The sequence below is a fragment of the Lutra lutra genome, chromosome 2 (assembly GCF_902655055.1).
Source record: "Lutra lutra chromosome 2, mLutLut1.2, whole genome shotgun sequence".
NCBI classification, from domain to species: Eukaryota; Metazoa; Chordata; class Mammalia; order Carnivora; family Mustelidae; genus Lutra; species Lutra lutra.
The window spans coordinates 3,575,981-3,596,624 of record NC_062279.1 but is presented as its reverse complement, the minus strand read 5'-3'; the positions used below and the strand labels follow the sequence as shown (position 1 = coordinate 3,596,624).

Below are 20,644 nucleotides of genomic sequence, written 5' to 3'. Positions count from 1 at the left end.
TCAGCTGTACATCCCCTCAACCACAACTCAACAGAATGACAAGGAGGAAGAATTCCCAGCTTAGAAAAGATCCAGAGACAATGACTTCTCCAGCAGGTCTAATGGTTATGGATCTAAACAAGGTGTCAGAAATAGACTTCAGGGTAGCAGTTATGAAGACAGTAGCCAGGCTGGAGAAAACTATTAATGGCAACATACATTCTTTAAGGGCAGAAGTGAGAGCAGATCTGGCAGAACTTAAAAATGCTATCAATGAGATCCAATCTAATCTAGATGCTCTAACAGCTAGGTTAAATGAGACAGAAGAATGAATTAGTGATCTTGAAGACAAACGTTTAGAAAAGAAGGATCAGGAGGTAGCCTGGAACAAAGCAAGCAGCTTAGAATCCAGGAAAAATAGAAATAGTTAAATGATGCCATGAAACATTCCAATGTCAGAATCATTGGGGTCCCCGAGGGAGTGGAGAGAGAGAGAGAGAGAGGACTAGAAGGTGTATATGACCAAATCGTAGCCAAGAACTTCCCTAATCTGGGGAATGAAATAAGTAATCATGTCTTAGAGGCAGAGAGGACACCCCCAAGAACAATGAGGGGAGATCAATCCCCAGGCATGTAATAGTAAAACTTGTCAATTTGAGAACCAAGGAAACCATCTTAAGGGCAGTTAGGGGAAAGAAATTCCTTAAGTACAGAGGGAGGAACATCAGAATAATGTTAGACCCATCCACAGAGACCTGGCAAGGCAGAAAGTCCTGGCAAGACATATTCAGGGCACTCAATGAGAAGAATAGGCAGCCAAGAAATCTTTATCCAGCAAGGCTATCATTCAGAATGGGTGGAGTGATAAGGAGCTTCCACAACTGGCAGAGATTAAAGAATATGTGACCACCAAGCTAACCCTGCAAGAAATATTAAAGGGGAGTCTATAAAAGGAGAAAGACTCCAAGAGCAATACAGAACAGAGATTTACAGACACAATCCGTAGAAACAAGAACTTCAGAGACAACATGATGACAATAAATTCTTATCTGTCAATAATTACTCTCAATGTGAATGGCCTAAATGCTCCCATTAAATGGCACAGCATTGCAGATTGGATAAAAAGAAGGATCCATCCATATGCTGTCTACGAGAGACTCATTTTGAAACTAAAGATACATCCAGACTGAAAGTAAGGGATGGAGGAGCATCTTTCATGCCAACAAACTACAAATGAAAGCTGGGGTAGCAATTCTTATATCAGACAAATTAGATTTAAAGGTTAAGACTGTAGTTAAAGATACAGAAGGACATTATATCATTATTAAAGGATCTATCCAACAAGAAGATCTAACAATTGTAAATATCTATCCCTCCCAACATGGGAGCAGCGAACTACATAAGCCACCTGTTAACCAAAATAAAGAGACATATTGGTAATAATACATTTAATTGTAGGAGACCTCAACACTCCACTCTCAACAATAGACAGATCAACTAAGCAGAAAATCAATAAAGAAACAAGAGCTTTGAATGACACACTGGACCAGATGGACCTCATAGATATATACAGAACATTCCAGTCTAAAACAGCAGAATACTCATTTTTCTCAAGTTGACATGGAACTTCCTCCAAAATAGACCACATACTGGGTCAAAACTCAGGTTTCAACTGATATGAAAAGATTGAGATTATTCCCTGCATATTCTCAGACCACAGTGCTTTGAAACTAGAACTCAATCACAAGAAAAAGTTTGGAAGAAATTCAAACACTTGGAAGCTAAAGACCATCCTGCTCAAGAATGTTTGGGCCAATCAGGAAATCAAAGAAGAACTTAATCAATTCATGGAAACCAATAAGAATGAAGACACATTGATCCAAAACCTATGGGATATGGCAAAGGTGGTCCTAAGGGGGAAATACATAGCCATCCAAGCCTCACTCAAAAAAATAGAAAAATCCGGGGTGCCTGGGTGGCTCAGTGGGTTAAAACCTCTGCCTTCAGCTCAGGTCATGATCCCAGGGTCCTGGGATCCAGCCCCGCATTGGGCTCTGCTCACAGCGGGGAGCCCACTTCCCCCTCTCTCTCTGCCTGCCTCTCTGCCTACTTGTGATCTCTGTCTGTCAAAAAAAAAAAAAAAAAAATCCTGAATACAAAAACTGTCTTTACACCTTAAGGATTTAGAGACTCAACAACAAATTGAATCTAACCCATGCACGAGAAGGGAAATAATTAAAGATTAGAACAGAGATCAATGAGTTAGAAACTAGTAATACAGTAGAACTCATTAATTAAACTAGAAGCTGGTTCTGTGAAAGAATTTATAAGATTGATAAATCACTGGCCAGATTTATCCAAAAGAAAAGAGAAGGGACCCAAATTAATAAAATTATGGATGAAAGGCAGGAGATCACGACTAACACCAAGGAACTAGGAAAAATCATCAGAAATTGTTATCAACAGCTATATTCCAATGCATTAAGTAACTTAAAATAAATGGATGCATTCCTGGAAACCTATAAACTTCTAAGATTGAAACAGTAAGAAATTGACAACCTGAATAGACCAAAAATTGGTAATGAGATTGAAGCAGGGATCCAAAATCTCCCAAAAAACAAGAGTGCAGGGCCTGATGGATTCCCTGGGGGAATTCTACCAAACCTTCAAAGAAGAAATAATACCTATTCTCCTGAGGTTGTTTCAAAAAATAGAAAAATTCCAGATTCTTTTTATGAGGCCAGCATTGCTTTGATCCCAAAACCAGGCAAAGACTCCATCAAAAAGGAGAATTTCAGACCAATATCCCTGATGAATATGGATGCCAAAGTTCTCAACAAGATCCTAGATAACATGATCCAACAGTACGTTAAAAGGATTACCCATCAAGACCAGGTAGGATTTATCCCTGGGATGCAAGGGTGGTTTAACATTGGCAAATCAACCAATGTGATAGAACAAATTAGTAAGAGACAAGAACCATCTGGTCTTCTCAAATGATGCAGAAAAATCATTTAACAAAATACAACATCCTTTCCTGATTAAAATTATTCAGAGTATAGGGATAGAGGGAACATTCCTCAACTTCATCAAATCCATCTATGAAAAACCCACAGTGAATATTATTCTCAATGGGAAAAGCTTAGAACCTTCTCATTGAGATCAGAAATATGAAAAGGATGCCCACTCTCACCACAGTTGTTCAACATAGTACTAGAAGTCCTAACAGCAGCAATAAGAAAAAAAAAAAAAAAGAAAAGAAAGAAGGAGGGAAGGAAGGAAGGAAAGAAAGAAAGAAAGTAAGTAAAGGTATTCAAATAGGCAAAGAAGAAGTCAAACTCTCTTTCTTCACAGATGACATGATAGTTATGTGGTAAGCCCAAAAGTCTCCACCCTCAAATTACTAGAACTCATACAGCAATTCAGTAATGTGGTACAAAATCAATACACAGAAATCAGTTGCTTTCATAGACACCAATAATGAAACTGTAGAAAAAGAAATTAGAGAATTGATTCCATTTTCAATAGCACCAAAAACCATAAGATATCTTGAAATAAACCTAACCAAAGAGGTAAAGGATCTATACTCTTGGAAGTATAGAACACTTAGGAAAGAAATTGAAGACACAAAAAGATGGAAAAACATTCCATGCTCATGGATCAGAAGAATAAACATCACTAAAATGTCTATGCTTCCCAGATCAATCTAAACTTTGAATTCCAACCCAATCACTATACCAACAGCATTTTTCAAAATGCTGGAACAAACAATCCTAAAATTGGTATGGAACCAGCAAAGGCCCTGAATCACAAGGGAAATCTTGAAAAAGAAGAACAAGCCTGGGTGCCTCAGGTTGCCTGATTTCAAGCTATATTACAGCATGCTATTGGCACTAAAACAGTGCCAATTTTATATATATATATATATATATATATATATATATATATATATATATATATATATATACACACACACACACACATTAGTTCCAGATAGGAACTCTCAACTCTGGTCAAATAATCTTCGACAAAGCAGGAAAAAATATACAATGGAAAAAAGACAGTCTCTTCAATAAATGGTGCTGGGATAATTGGATAGCCATATACAGAAGAATGAACCTGGACCATTCTCTTACACCATACACAAAGATAAGCTCTAAATAGATGAATGACCTTAATGTGAGACAGGAATCCATAAAAATCTTAGAGGAGAGCAAGTTGCAACCTCTTTGACATTGGCCACAGCAACTTCTTTCAAGGCACGTCTCCCAAAGCAAAGGAAACAAAAGCGAAAAAGTGCTTTAGGAACTACCTCAAGATCAAAAGCTTCTGCACAGCAAAGGAAACAGTCAACAAAACAAAGATGCAACCCACAGAATGGGAGAAGATATTCGCAAATGACACTACAGACAAAGGGCTGATATCCAAGATCTATGAAGAACTTCTCAAACTCAACACCCAAAAAACAGATAATCAAATAAAAAAAATGGGCAAAAGCCACGAACAGACCCTTTTCCAAAGAAGACATACAAAGGGCTAATAGATGAAAAAGGCTTCATCATCATTAGCCAACAGGGAAATTCAAATCAAAACCACATCGAGATACACCTTACACCAGTTAGAATGGAAAAAGTCAGCAATGCGAAAAACAACAAATGCTAGAGACGTTGTGGAAAAAGGGGAACCTTTTTACATTGTTGGTGGGAATGCAAATTGGTGCAGCCACTTTTGAAAATGGTGTGGAGTTTCCTCAAAAAGTGAAAAATAGAGCTACCCTATGACCCAGCAATTGCACTACTGGGTATTTACCCCAAAGATACAGATACAGTGAAAAGAAGAGCCACATGCACCCCAATGTTCATAGCAGCAATGGCCATAATAGCCAAAATGTTGAAAGAGCCAAAATGCCCTTCAAGAGATGAATAGATGAAGAAGATGTGGGTCATATACACAATGGAATATTACTCAGCCATCAGAAAGTATGAATACCCAAGTTTTGCATCGACTTTATGGGACTGGAGGAGATCATGCTGAGTGAAATAAGTCAAACAGAGAAAGTCAATTATCATAAGTTTTCACTTATTTGTGGAACATAGGAATAGCATGAAGAGCATTAGGAGAAGGGAAAAATGAATTGGGAGAAATCAGAGTGGGATGAACCATGAGAGACTATGGACACCAGGAAGCAAACAGACAGTTTTAGAAGGGAGGGTGCTGTGGGGATGGGTGAGCCTGGTAATGGCTATTAAGGAGGGCACAGATTGCATGGAACACTGGGTGTTTTATGCAAACAAAAAATCATGAAACACTACATCAGAAAGTAATGATGTACTGTATGGTGACTAACACTACACAGTTAAAGAAAAAAAAAGAATGCTGTTCCTACTAATTCAAGAATAAATTGATATAAAAATGAAATTTGAAATAAATCATATTTACTAAGGGCAAAATATGAAAAGACAACATAGATACAGAAGATTAATAGCTTATAAGATATAATTGCTTACTTATCAGATTTAATAAAAACCTTTTGATTAAATAATTGCAAGATGAACAGAACAGGAATATTTCTGACAATAAGAAAGCTCCGATAGCTTCATTTGTATACATGTTAGAAACTTAAGTCTTTTATATAACTATATATGTTATATATATTTTTTATATTAAATTAATAAAACTAATGAATTGTGATAATACCCAGAGTCAATAATAAGTGCAGTTAACAGGGTTTATATTTTTATTGCAAACCTTGAGTTCCTCAGATGTGTCCATGGTTGATGTGTATGCACGAAACAATTTCTTCTGTGGTTGGTAAGATTTCTCAATGGTTTCTGGTCCCGACTTTAGTAAATTAATTTTTTGAAATAATTTTGCTCTTCTTTTACTTACTTGAAATGATCTGAGCTCTTCCTGTCAGGTAAAGCACTGGTTTAGGCACTGGTACAGGAAGCTGAGGGGATATGAGTCTTAGAAGATATGACTTGGCTTCCTAGTAGAGGTCTAATAAGCATGAGCACCTCTTTTGTGTCCCCTGCCCAGGACAGGGGAGGGAACCTGGGAAGCATCCACAACAGAGCTTAATTAGGAAGCAGTCGTGGACACAGAACGGGAAGGACGTTCGCTTTGGAACGAATAGGGAAAGCAGCTGCATTATAAAGGAACAGTTGTATTTATGTCTTGGTTTTCTGCCACTTTAAACGTGGTTATGAAAAGCCATTGGCATTTCAATATGGTGGTGATTCTCTCAAATCTCCAAATGACCTGAAGTGAGGTTTTTCTTAACCCTGACAGATTAGAATAAAAGAAAAAACAAAAAGAGTGAACATATGAAACAAAATAACACATCCTTGCTGGTGTTCCTTCTCAATCTTTTCTATGCTTCATCTGCAAATATTGTTGCTAGAGTTTTACCTGCTTAAATTTCCTTATAGGAAAGGAGGGACTGATGTATCTGTTTGAGGCCATACAATCTGAATTACTGAGGAATAATCTAAGGGAGATAGACCAGTGACTCTCAGACTCTAACCTTGGCATTTATCCAGTTGCCTCCCCCCCCCCCAAAAAAAGAAAACAAACTAACAAACTAAAAAACAAACAAACTAAAAAAAAACTAACTAAACTAAAGGAAGGAAAACAAAGCAAAAAGAGAAAAACAAAGCAAAACTGGGTAGCTAAAAATATGAAGTTTGAAGATGGGGCTTATCTCCAGGGTTCCTGATTCCATACGTCTTGAATTGACCCAGGAATTAGTATTGTTATCAATCAGGAAGTGTGATTTTATGATTCCTTCTAAGAATTGAGAGCAAATGGGGTAAACACTTAAATCTGTAAACAACTTCGGGCTATTGGCAGAGTTTGTCCTGGGAGAGCCATGACTCTGGAGAAGCCCCATCTGCCTGCCCAACTCTCTCCCTCGCCTCCTGTATCTTTCCTGGTCAGAGGAACTCTGGGTTCAGGTCTGTGGGGAGCTGGGGGAGGAAAGGAGGACCCTGGGTGGAGGAAAAGAGGGCACCATGAGAGGAGGGACCCTTGGAGGATGGACAAGTCAACCGCCCTTTCTTGACAATGTTGCCAAGACCCAGTGCAGTGCAGTTAGAAGACCAGTGATTTGTCGTAAATCAGGACTCAAGGGAGCACATTGGCATCAGCGGCGCATCACCATTTTATTGGGGGAAAACCCCTTGGTGGATTGAGCTTCACACAACTACATAGACTTATTTGCAAAGTTCCAGAATCCATCAAACTCCCAGATCAGTCCCGTATGTTTAGACGTCATTATTGTACCGTGAAAGCTACTCTTTATTTCTCTGTATTTTCTGCGTGCATGGAGTCCTGTTTGTTCTGTCTGTTTATTTGGGTGACAGTTGCTTTAGTTTTATGTTTGTTATTATCTCCCATTGATCCCTGTCCGTTATTTATTGTGCACTCATTGCCTCTCTCCCGAGTAACTTCAAGACAAAGTTATTTCAGTACAAGACAGTGGTTATGATGGGTGACGCACACGGAGGCACTCACCAGTTCAAATTAACATTGTTCCAGGGAGTCTGACGGACACAATCACTGCAGCCACCAGCATTGTGATGAGAGCAGGTGCCAGACCTCGTTTTCCCACCACACAGAGATAAGGATGAGCAGAAGGGCAGATGAGGAGGGAGCAGCGGGAGAAGACTGACTCCTGGTGCCTGCCACCATATCTTACCTATGGTTGTTGTGCATCTCAGCTTTGGTGAAAGCCGCCACCCCTCGCTTTACCCATCTGATGGCAACTTTGTCTTGTTCGCTCCCAAATCCTGAATCTGCTCAGTGGCTAGCACTCTGCGTTTCTTCCAAAGAACCTTCCTGTGATTCCCTCCTCAGGGGAGGTGTTTGCAAAGGTGCCTTCTACCTGAAAAGGTGTTGTCAATGTCAACATGGAGGAATTGCCTCTTTCCTCAAATGTAAAATCTTTCTTTTTAAGGGGGACATGGGAAATGATGGAGAATCAGCTTTTATCCCATTTCAGAAAGAAAAACAAAAAAGTAAAAGTATCCATTAACTATGCTTTTCCTTCAACTTTGGTGATACTCAGGTGATTCTGAAGTCCAGGCGCAAGGCTGTCTTCCATGTTCAGCTTCCTTCCTGTTAGGGGGTCTCTACCTTTGTGCCTCCCACGCTCGAGCTGGCAGAGCACATGGAGGGTCTTGGGTTCTGAGTGAGAAGATCTGTATCCGAGGCACACATCTTCCCCCTGTGCACGTTGAACAAATCTGCGAGCTTTGGTTTCCTGGCATTCAAATATGAGTAAAGTTCTGCACAAGACATACCAGAGTTGTGGGAGAATTAAAAACCATAGTGTTTGAAGTTACTTCCCAAAATGTAAGCTGGTAGCCAATGTTCTTGTGAAGAGTGAGGTGAGAAGTGGGAGGTGAGACTCTGAGAAGCAGAGCTGCAGAGACCTGGTAGCCAGAGGGTAGGAAAATAGTGTGGCCAGATGGTGGCAGAGTGGAGAAGGAACAGAGGTTCATTGACATCAGTCACGGGAGGACAATCCCAGAGGACAATTCCTGGGGCCACAGCTAGGGCAAACATCTGACCACAGAGATAGGAAAGTAATAGCAAACACCATGATGGATTGAGTCTACTATGTTCAGGGGCATCTGCTACCCTGAACATCTAAACCTTCCTGTACAGCGTTCATAGCTCTGCTTTCAATATCAGCATCCCATTGTACTAGGGATCTCCAGAGAATCAGAAGTAGTAAGATGCATGTGATTTTTTATAAGAAACTGGATCTCAACAGTTATGGGAGCTGAGAAGTCCCAAGATCTGCACAATGAGTGGGTAAGCTAGAGAACCATGGGAGCTGATGGTGTAGTCCCTGTCCAAAGGCTGGTAGACTCAGGACCCAGGAAGAGCTGATGTTTCAGTTGGAATTTTAAGGCAGGAAAACAAAACAAAACAAAACAAAAAACTAATATCTCAAAATGGAGGCAGGTAAGCAGGAAGAATTCTTTCCTATTCAGGAGAATGTCAGCATTTTTTTCTATACAGACCTTCTACTGATTAGATATGGCCCACCCATATTAGGGAGAGCAATTTGCTCCTCTCGGTTGAGTAAATTTTTAACGATTATCTATCTATCTATCTATCTATCTAGAATGGGAGAAGCAGTGGAGGGAGAGAGAGAATCCCAAGCAGACTCCATGCTGAGCATAGAACCCAACATGGGGCTCAATCCCCTGACCCTAAGATCATGACCTGAGCCGACATCAAAGTCAGACCCTTAACTGACTGAGACAACCAGGTGTCCCAGTTGATCTAAATGTTAATCACATTAAAAAAACCCTCCCACAGAAGCTCCCAAAATACTATTCATCAAGTATGTGGAAAGTCTATAACCCAGTCAAGTTGACACATAAACTTAACCATGGCACACTGCTTTACAGATAGTTTAACAGACTCTGAGTAACTTATCCAGTCCACATAGCTAACAAGTTGTTAGCAAAGATTCAAACTCAGGTCTGCATGTTTTCAGCTACTCTAGGTCTAGGCTCACTTATGTAAATCATAACTGTTTAAACTAAATATTACATATATTTATTATAAATATTATTAAACTATTAATTTAATTAAAAAGAATACAATTTTAATATTTAAAACATTAAATGTTTAAATTAAAATATTATTTTCTAGTTTGTTCCCATGAATGCCTCCTCACTTTTTTTTTCCAGAAATGACCAGAAAATTAGAACTTCTTTAAATGTCTGATGTAGGACCTAGAATAATAAAGTTACTTAAATTTAAACCTGAGAACTATGACTTTAGAAATCAATTTCATAGATGATTTTTTAAAAAAATATTATCTATAGGTAATAAGCATCTGGAAGGATTGGCATTCTTGTATTTAACATTTTATTGAATATTTTATCCCCCACACTCAGAACATGCTTTCCCATGTTTGCTCCCCATCAATGCATATTTGCTAAACTTTGCATGGTCAGATAACTACGTGAATAAATAAATGAGCAACTTAGAATTTTATCTACAAATTATCATGAATGTAGCAGATTTAGAAAGCTCTAGAGTCACCGCACATACACTGAGAGAGCAATCCCCTTGAGTACCTGGTGAATGATCATGGTTTCTAGACTGGCCATTGCTACTGGTGAGTGACTTCAGATGGAAAAGCTACACTGTATCACATATTATTTCTAGCTTCTGTTACTGCGGTTACAAGATATGATCTTGCTGTTTGATAGCCTTGCATTAATTATTCACAAGCTCTTTTACTTCATTTTCTTTGCATATTAACCTCTTAGAACGTGGCCCATTTTCCAGAGCTTGGTAGGCAAACAGTCATGACTGGAAATGCTGTGAGGATAAAGCACTATTTTATGGGATCTCTTTGAGTCGTACCTACTAATTGCTTTCTTTGGTTTCTTTCAGTGAAAAAGGCAATTGAACTGAAGTCAAGAGGAGTCAAGATGATGCCCAGCAAGGACAGTAGCCATAAAAACTCTGTCTGTAAGTCCTCTTTCTTTTTATATGAGGATTGATATGTCAATTGTGGTGAAACAGAGGAGAGAATGGATGGGTTCTAGAGAAGTAATTCTATAAACTGCTTTTCTCGCTTCATCTCTTGCTACTTTTCTACCTCTAAAAGTATTTTCTGACAAAGAATATGTGTTAGCTTCATGTTGTTGGGGAAGAACGTCATGTTAATATTCTCCTAAATGAATCTCCTAAATGTATCTCAAATCAGTCTTTACTCTGTGTCCTCCTTAGTCACCGTGAGACTGGACCTTCCAATTTCTCCCTTAAATAAGTGTCCCACTGTCAGGTGTTTTGATCCCGGTTTCCTTTTCCATATCTGTATATATCATACCCCACCCAGATTGGTGTGTGGGATATAAGAGGAGGCTTGTCTTATCATTTTCCTATTAAAATGTTCTGAGAAACTGGTCTGAAGAATAAAATAGCCTCACTGCCAGAAATGCCCTCTCTCCTGCCACTGAATGCAGAATTCCAAGCAATGCTTAGAGCACCCCCCTGACCCCACTTGGAAGCGTTTGCTGACACAGGCACAGCTAGCTTTTCCCTGGTTTTGTTCCCCTGGTGTCATGTCCCTACCAATTGCAGTCTTTATTTGTCACAGTTTCACTGTGGGTTTACCTGTCCCACTATATGCACATCAGTCTCCATCAGCTGGTACCCAAGTGGGTATTTCCGGTGTGGTCCTTTCCCATGTGCCATGCTATTTTTAAGCTGTTCAAGCTGTTGGGTTGCCTTTTCTGTTCTTTCCGGTGACTTCTTTTGGTGTCCCTACTTACCCCGCTCTCTTGGTGCTCCTTAGGGAATATTTGGGACCCAAGCATCTTATCTCTTTTCTCACTGCCTAACACTTAGTAGAAGCAGAAGGCTCAAGATGGACATCTGGAGTTCCTGCAGCTCAATTTACTCTATTTTTATCCTTATGATATATTGGGCTTCTGCAGCAAGTTTTATCCATAAGAAATACTCCACAAAAACTAATAAACAAAAGTAAAAATAATATACATCATTTAAAAATTACTTTGCAGGTTGACCTATCTCTGCTTTCTTGATATCCCTATTCTATGATGTCCTTCTCACTGTTTATGTAACAATGGTCCTTTTACTGTGTGATGACCCTGTCCCTGGCACTTAAAAAAGGCAAAGAAATAGACACAGACCCCTGGGTTGTAGGTGTCGAATACTGGGCATGTCTTAGATCTTTCAGGCTATCATAGCAAAGTAACCTGGATTGAGTGGTTTAAATTTATTTCACATGGTTCTAGAGGCTGGGAAGTCTGAGATAAAGGCAGATTCAAGGTCGAGTGAGAACTTGCTTCCTGGTTCAGTGATGGCTGTCATCTCATTGTACCCTTGCATGGCAGAGGGATAGAGCATTTCCTGTCTCTTTTTATAAGGGCACTAATCTCATCATGAGAGCTCCAGCTCATAACTTACTTACCTCCCAAGGCCCACTTCCAAATGCCATCACAGCAAGGGTTAGGATTTCAATAAACAATCTTTGAGAGGTGCAAAGATTCCATCTATCAGATGGTGGATTCCCTAAACTCTGACTAGCTCAGGCCCTAAGGTACCCACCTGCCCTCCCCCACAGATCAATTTGTAAATATCTTCACTAGACTTTCTTTTTGATAATCATGGAAATGTCATTCAAATTAAATTGGACTAAAAAAAAGGATGGAATCCAAACAAAGGCAGAAAACAACTGAGGGCGGAGGAAGAAAGGAAAGGCTTTAGTAGTAAAGTTTTAATATTTTATATTGTTAACTTCTAATTCCGGGTGTTCAACAGGGTGGGGCTTGTGGTTCTTATAGTAATTTTGAAATTTATTTCTTATAGTTGAACTCCTTACTAAAATGACCCACAGCGATGTAGAACCAAAAGGCAGGTGAACCCTCTATCCAATCCATCTTAGGTCTGAACATTGAGCTCACCTGCTAGAGCCACACTTAGGCAGAAGATTTCTCTGTAAGGAGAATATCTCACATCCTTATCTGAACAGGACATGAACTGACCAATACCTGCTTACTCACTTGGTGCGAGAAAACATTCCGTCCTTTCTCCCAGTGGTATTCAACTTGTTTTTGATCAGACATGAGACTTAATTATTAGGGAAAAAAATGAGGATTGAAACCTTCTGAGGACCTTCTAAGGTCAGTGGTGTAGTAAGTGATAAAATATTATTTCCATGGAAGGTGTGGCTGGAAAAACAAGGGGCGTGTTTCCTAGAGAAATGGACGTGGGTTTTGAAGCTAGAGAGACAGGACTCAGGGGTTGTAAATGCATGGAGTGTTGCCAAGTCCAGGTTTCATCATTTATGAAGTTAAGGCCATAATGAGTTTTGTCCAGTAGATAAAGGGAGGTGTTTGTAGATTGTCCATTCCAAGGTATGGCTCAGCAGGGGCATTCAGCAGACCAAATCCATCACAAACTTTCCATCTAATAATGGGAAGAAGAGACAAACGTAAATAGAAGTTTCATCCAGGAATTTACATGGCTTAGGGGATCTTTTTCTACAGAGGAGGAGGTAAGATGGAAACCACTGCACTTATTTCTGTGATCTTAGATAATAGTTTGGCCAATCATCAGAGGTGAGCCTACAACACAGAACTCTCCAGCATCCCTGCTTTATCCCGAGAGCTAGGTTCCATGTAGATCACAGCCTCTGAGGTTCTCGAAATTAAATCCAAGAATACAAGTATCTCTTGTACAACTTACACAGTTATCCTGACCTTGGTTCTTCCATTTGAGAGTTTGGGTTAATGAATAACAAAATACCCATCACAGATGTTTAGCACAGGGTTCAACAGCCATGGCTCACTCTTGTCCCACCTCATCTTGTGCTGACCTCTGTTTTAGTGTTTTTCATTGTATTTTGACATGTTTTGATGTTGTGCCTATGTCTCTCTTCTTCACGAGACCCAGGACAGAGTAAGAGACATGACAGATATGCCTGCGTGATTACCTTTTTAATTCCAGAATCTTTGATGGGGTGTGCCATGCAGTACTCACACATGCTCACCTACTGGATGCCAGACACGAACAGACACAGTGACAGTCGTCTGCTTATACACCCAGCTCATGTCCATAGCTAGGGGCATGGGGCAGCTGAAGGAAAGCAGGAATGGGAGACCTCCTCTTACCTCCTTGAAAGTCCCTTCCACCTGGTTCTGCTCCAAGGTGCAAAGGCCCAAGGTCACATCTTTTCCCAGACAAACTGACCCTACATGACCCTTTCCCTCTGGATTAGGCGCTAATATTTTTTCCCCTTGTTGCTTCCAGCCTAAAGGCTGACAGTAGCCTGGCTCTTAGTTACAAGATTTCGAGGGACCATACTATGCCTGGTGGCATGTCTGGATCTACTCTGAGATAAACAGCCCCCTTGTAAGTACTCCTGCCTTATAGGATTCTTCTCTGGAGTTACTCCTGTTCCTTCAACATCTTCCTGTTGAAGATGATAGAAAGTGCTCAAGATTCTGGTCAACCACAGAAGGCAAACCACCCAGAGATTCAGGTGTTTGAAAAGAAACAAAGGAACACAAACACCAGACAAGGCAAGGAGTCCTGCCTTCTGGCAATGTCAATCCAAGTCTGTCCAAGTGCTGGGAAGAGAGAGGCCCTGGGTATAGAAAAGGAAGGATGTGACAGACAACCTCAAGGGACTCATGGTTTGATGACAGAAGGCTGGGATCATGATAGCAGTGAGATCATGGCAGTGCTGAGATGATGTCAAGGTACCATGCTTTATAGCCAGAGCAAGCCAGGATTTTATAACTGGTACATTGAGAAAGTTTATGCCAATATTTAGTAGCTGGTATGTAGGTTCAGATAACCCATTTTCAAATGAAACAGATAACCCATTGTTTCATTTGAAAATAAACGGTGTATATTCCTGGATACGTCACACAATCCAGTTTCCAGCCTCTTAGCTCAATTCCTCCTGGGCCAGCATGCATTTCCTCCCTAGACCTGCCTGGATTATCCATTTGGTTCAAGATGAGATCCATGAGAGAAGAGTGGTCCTCAGGGAACCACCCAGCTGCCCCCTTCATGGGGTCACGCATAGCACTTCCTCATCAATAGCCCAAACTAACATGCACTTAGCATGGATCTACTCATCAGAGGAAGAAAGGGAAAACACGTGAAAGGCTCATTTTCCCCATTGTGGAACAAAAGCCCTACACATTCTCTGTTCTACTCTTCTCGATGGAATTGAGTCTTCTGTGAATTTTGCTCCAGAATCCCTGTGTTGGTCAGTTTATTCCGCCAGCCTGGATTTCATGTACCAACGAACCCTTAGTGATTCACCTTCATCCTTAACGTGCGTAAGCTTCATCGCAGAGGGTGGGGTGATGGCACAAGCTATGGAGATGCCTCAGCCTCTACATAATGAGGGCGATCGATTTCCTACATTACTCTTAGAATTAAATGACAGAGGAGTTTACTTTTTTTAATCAGGCTCATTTGTTATTGATTAATAATGTTTTCAGAAAATCTCCAAGATAATTAAGGTGTTAATTCTGGCTGTTGCTCTAAATTTCTAACTATTTTAAGCTTTGAAAAAACTGCAGCATAAATGGGGGCTTCATGCAAAGAAGGGCATCTTTAATACGCTCAGCGAACATCCTATCCCAATCTTCCTTGCTCTCCCTCAGTGAGGATGGGCTCGCCCTTACTCTGAGATTGGATCCTCAGAGTAATTTAATAATCCAAGAGATTATTAAATTGCCACTGCCTATTTTTGAACGATGGTAAAGAGTAGACATCGTTTCTTCTCCCTCTTCTCTTTCTTGGCTTTCTCCTCAGAAGAATACAGGTTTAGCAACCCCAAGTGTGAGAACTCTGAGGCTAGATAATCCATTGGTATCCTTCTAACACCAAAATATGACAATCTGCGGGAAGGAGGGTCAACGGAAGCCTCGGTTCTTATTTTCAGCTAGAGATTGTTTTCCCTGTGTACAGTTGAAGACAAGCGACTTTACAAATTCAATATTGATGTGTTGTAAGTCGCTCAGATGAATTGATGGCACATGCTGTGTATTGGCCTCTGCAGTCACAACTGTTCTCCCCAAGCAGGGCAGGACATTTAGTGCAGAATCATTATTTAGTGTAAAGTAGAATAAAACATTGCGGAGAAACCGAACACTACCATGCCTTGTCTTACAAGCGCTTGGGTAAAAATGACACCAGGACATTATAAAATAAATGACCCTAGAATTCTTCTACATTTAACTATGAACCATTTATTTCATTGACTTTTTTTTGCTATGGACAATCAATATTTTTTCTACCTTGAGAAAAAATACCTGAAGCAAAATAGTCCAAGTTGCCCAACAGACCGTCCCGCTAATGAACAGCGATTGATCGAATATCGTTTTCCATGATGATGCTAAGTCGTTGCATCTTTCTCTGTTTTTTCTTTTGTCTCAAAAATAATTATTTTGAAGGGCACATTTTATTTTTTTTTATTTTTTTTAAAGATTTTATTTATTTATTTGATAGAGATCACAAGCAGGCAGAGAGGCAGGCAGAGAGAGAGGGGGAAGCGGGCTCCCTGCTGAGCAGAGAGCCCCATGCAGGGCTTGATCCCAGGACTCTGAGATCATGACCTGAGCTGAAGGCAGCGGCTTAACCCACTGAGCCACCTAGGCACCCCCGAAGGGCACATTTTAAAATGCGGCTCTGTTTTTAGAATGACACGGCTGACTGTATACAGCCGAAGATACAATCACAATTATATACAGTCCTCGTTACCTTTCTAACACCCTCTGACGGCTTCATCCGTTTTCTAAAATACAGTGTCATAAATGATTTTCTATCTGCCTGGGATCATACCTCATTTATCCACTTATCGCTGTGATTGCTACATTCATAAACTTCATTTTTTGTTAAGTTTGGAAAATTTAAGAACATGTGGAATATGCTAGTTATAACATTCTTTCTACTTACATTCAGATGTGCTAAAAAAAAAAAAGATTAACCTTATGCCTCACACAGTTTCTTCTTTCTTGTCAGATTCTACTTTAGTAAGGTTATCGCAAACAAAGGACTCGGTCCAAGAAGAGTCTCTCATATCAGCCTTTTCTGTAAATAGTGACTCATGGAAGTTAAGGGAAAGGAAAAGAGAAACCATTAATGGGGTTAAAACAAGAGATTTTTTTAAAAAAAAAAGGCATGCGATCCTTATAGCTATCACGTGGAAAGCAGTTCCTATATGATCCACTTCTAGAATGGAAACCTGTTTGCTTTCTGATCCTGGACTTCTCTCTGGATGTCCAGACTCTGATATGCACCTGCCACCCCACATTTTTATGCCCGTATGTAATAGGCATCTCTCCCTCTTACCAGATCGCTCCTTTTCCTCACCCAGGACCTGCAGCTGGTCCCAGTCCTCTCTCCAGGAGCCATCAAGCCTGATCTGTCCCAGCACACAACAAAGGTCAACCATTTCTGTTTACCTCCCAGCTGCCATTGTCCCTGGCATGCAGCACTGTGTGAACCACATCCAGCCTCCCTATCTGCCTGTTTCCCCGTGGTGACCTCCCCGTCATCACCAGAGTCATCCGAGAGAAACAGCAGTGTGTTCTAGTCACTCTGCTCTACACCCTTCAAAGGTTTCCTTCAAAGCCCCCCAAAATCCAAATTCTTTTGGAAGTCCCACAAGACCCCCTTACGTTCCTGCTCTATCCCCTCTTCTTGCCCTCATCCCCTAGTTGGGAGGAATTTTGTGAAGATCCCAGACCCTCTTCCACCTCTCTCTGTTCCTCTGTTTTTTCATTTGTTCTCAAGAGTCTTTTCCCTCCCTTTCTTAAGGTCATTTCTCAAAATTCACCTTCTCTAAAAGACTTTCAGTGATCATCCTAACTTCCACACGCCTTGCCCACCCACCACTTCATCCCTCTTGTTTCTTGCTCTGTGTTTCTTTTTTTTTAAAGATTTTATTTTTTTATTTGACAGACAGAGATCACAAGTAAGCAGAGAGTCAGGCAGAGAGAGAGGGGGAAGCAGGCTCCCTGCCAAGCAGAGAGCCCGATGCGGGGCTCCATCCCAGGACCCTGGGATCACGACAGGAGCCAAAGGCAGAGGCTTTAACCCACTGAGGCACCCAGGTGCCCCCTCTTGCTCTGTGTTTCTTGTCCCACTTACAAGATGTTGTATCTGCCATGAGTATATACTTAGGCTGTGCATGTATATTTAGTGTGTACCCTTGTGTGTATACGTGTGTGTGTGTGTGTGTGTGTGTGTGTGTGTGTGTGTGTGACAGAGTTCTTAGTTACTTCCTGTACCTCCACTCCCCCACCAGGATATAAATTCCTTGAGGACAGAGTTTTTTTCTGCTTTCTTCACTGATATTTGCCAAGTACCTAGCAGAGTCATGGGCATAGAACAGTTGCTCAAAGGTTTTGTGCATTGAGCGACTGGGGTTCCTAGATAATGTGGTAGCCTGGAGCAGTGTGGCCGAGTGAGGCTCACATCTTTCTTCAATTATGTCTTGCATTTCCCATCTTGTTCATGTGTTCGGTCATCTCACATTGCGGAAAGACCAGAAGTGTAGGGCTGTTCAGAATATATCCCTTCCGTAGGGGAAATTACAAACTACTTCTATTTCTAGTTAGGTAAGTATTTACCAAAAAATGATTGTTGTAATAAATGTAGCAACATTTATTGAGGTTTGAGTAAGGACAGAAATTTATTCTTTCCAAATAGTAGCAGATTGACCCATAAGAAAGGATCTACAGAAAGAGAAGGTATAGAGCAGTATTCAATTAAGCAGGCACTATGCCAACCAAGTCTCCAGATCTTCTGTATCAGAACTTGTTCATGGCTGGTCACTTGAATATCCCATTTATAGACATTTGCTCGGCCTTGGTCAAAAGAGGAGTATACTTATCATCAAAATAATATGAGTTATATTAAAAAGACAAATAATTGAATGACACATCAATTAGAATAAAATCCTGTGTTCTTAGAATATGATACCTACTTCACATAAGGAAACATTAAAACCATGAGGAATTATTTTTTTTTAAAGTTTCTGTTATGAGTTGATAAGAGTGTGTAGCGAAATCTCACTGTCAGTCCAGATTTTGTGCTCTTGGAGGTCAGAAAGCACTCTGTGATACATGGCATTCCCTCCCTGCCACTACTGAATGAGTCTGCCTATCAGTGAATTACCGAGTGGGACATGCCTGCTTTGGGAGAGGTCATTTGAAGAATGGCGTGAAGGGCGACAGGCTTTCTCCAGCGTGCTTGCCAGAGTCAGAGCCAGAGGGGGACTGGGGCGGAGGGGGGGATGAGGGAAAGAGAGGAGTGAGGCAATGAATAACGCTGAATAGCCCACTTAATACAACCTCTAAGACAAGGCTACCCAGGGAACAGAATCATCCCTCATCCCTTAATCTTACCAGCTGTCCAAGATGCTTGCTATGTGCCTCCTACACCTGAGATTTTGTCCTGGAATAATTTTCATCCGGCCGTGATTTCCCAGGTACCTGCATATGCTGCTGTTCTATTAATCCCCACCAGAATCATCTTCAAAAATTAACACAATTTGCTTTAAGCATTCTGCAAAAACCGTGTTTTGTTTCATAATAATATTGTTGTAGTCATGACGCTTGTTATTAAATTGCCAGCAGTGGTACTCACCATTGGGTTTTGTTTTTAGGGGACCTTCTTGCGGTATTATTAATGGGTGATTTATTTGAATAGTAGTAGACTACAGTGATTTGTAATAGCGCTATGGAAAAAAGCCATGCCTGTTATTCTCCGTGCTGGATTTCTGGCACTAAGTGCTCTAGATCTTGCTTCGAAGCAGATTTTGACAGTAGGAAAAATAATAGCCCCATTAACCTCTAACAGTCGTATAAAGGTTTAATAAAACACAAGGGATAATTGCCCCAATCTACTTTGTTCTATCATAAAATGCAATAATATGGAGTTTTACAATTGTTAAAGATCTTTGTTTTCTTAACAAAGACCCATCCCCATATAGCATGAATATACTAGATTGCATAAATTGCTTCATAAATCAGGTAAGTAAATTATGCTTGCAGTTTCTAAATAGGACCTTGTCACTGCGGGAGCTAAAATATCTTTCAAAACGTTATGGAAACTGTTGCAGCACAGGGAAATGCTATCTGGATACACAGGGAGGGATAGCATCATTGGTAACTAGAAGCAGAAGTAGGTGGTTCATCAATGATTTAACACACCATTTACATATATAATTTCTTAAGTAACCAGAAAAAAAGATCTATTAAAATATGTAAAACGAGATATAGCTTGATTGGATTATAGACGGTTAAATTATAGTGTAACCCTAGTAGGAAGTAAAATCCTTTTTAAATAGTTTCAGCATACAATTATGGAGCAGAATTGATTAACTAAAGGGAAATCCCACTTTGCGAGATGACTAGAAAACGCATTCTTTTACTGCGAAGGGTGAGCGGCAAACAGCCTACAGATCGTGGAGGGCTTGAAAGGACAGGGTGCATTTTAGCATTTCTGTCACTTATTTTTTAGAAGCCCAACATATCACATGAGTTCTATTCCAATTTTATGAAATAACCTAATCTTCCCCAAATAATTGGATGAAAAAAATTTTGGAGCTCTGGAGAATTGTGGGATTGTTGGTATTTCAAGTAGCGCTGGAAGGAATCACCATTTTGTTGTAATTAAATCACCTTATATGATCGAATGTTTGCCAGTGAGTAACTTTGTTCAGAAGCTCTAAGGATGAAACTACTTAATCGTGGTATTTTCTTTATAAATTCAGTAAAGCCCTCCATTTTATACATAAGGAAACTGAATCAGTGAAATACATTATTTAGCCTACAGTAAAGACAGAGATGGAATATCATCAAGGGGAATTCAGAGAAAAGGTACATATCCCTTAAGCATCATCATTTTATCTAAATCATATTTTAAAGGTGCAAGTATAAAACCGAAAATATTTTCAGATGAAGTCCTCTAATTTGAGTGCTTATAAAATGACAAGATCATAACATTGAAATTGACTTCCAGTTTTCCAGGAGAAATCAGTTTGCCCAGACTTGATAACTTCGCCTCACAAGTGATAAATTTGGATAAATGAACTGATGTTGGACAAATGGTGATTAGGTTGATAATTTATGTT

The 20,644-nt window shown here is 40.1% G+C and overlaps 1 protein-coding gene across 3 annotated transcripts in view; it reads left to right on the top strand.

Annotated features, from left to right (window-relative positions):
* CSMD1 (CUB and Sushi multiple domains 1) overlaps positions 1-20,644 on the top strand; it is a 2,014,336-nt gene that overhangs the window by 1,316,736 nt on the left and 676,956 nt on the right. For all 3 annotated transcript variants that reach the window (XM_047713603.1, XM_047713595.1, XM_047713613.1), the window contains one exon: positions 10,405-10,482. In XM_047713603.1, coding sequence (XP_047569559.1) covers positions 10,405-10,482 — 78 coding nt within the window. The remainder of the gene's footprint in view (positions 1-10,404; positions 10,483-20,644) is intronic.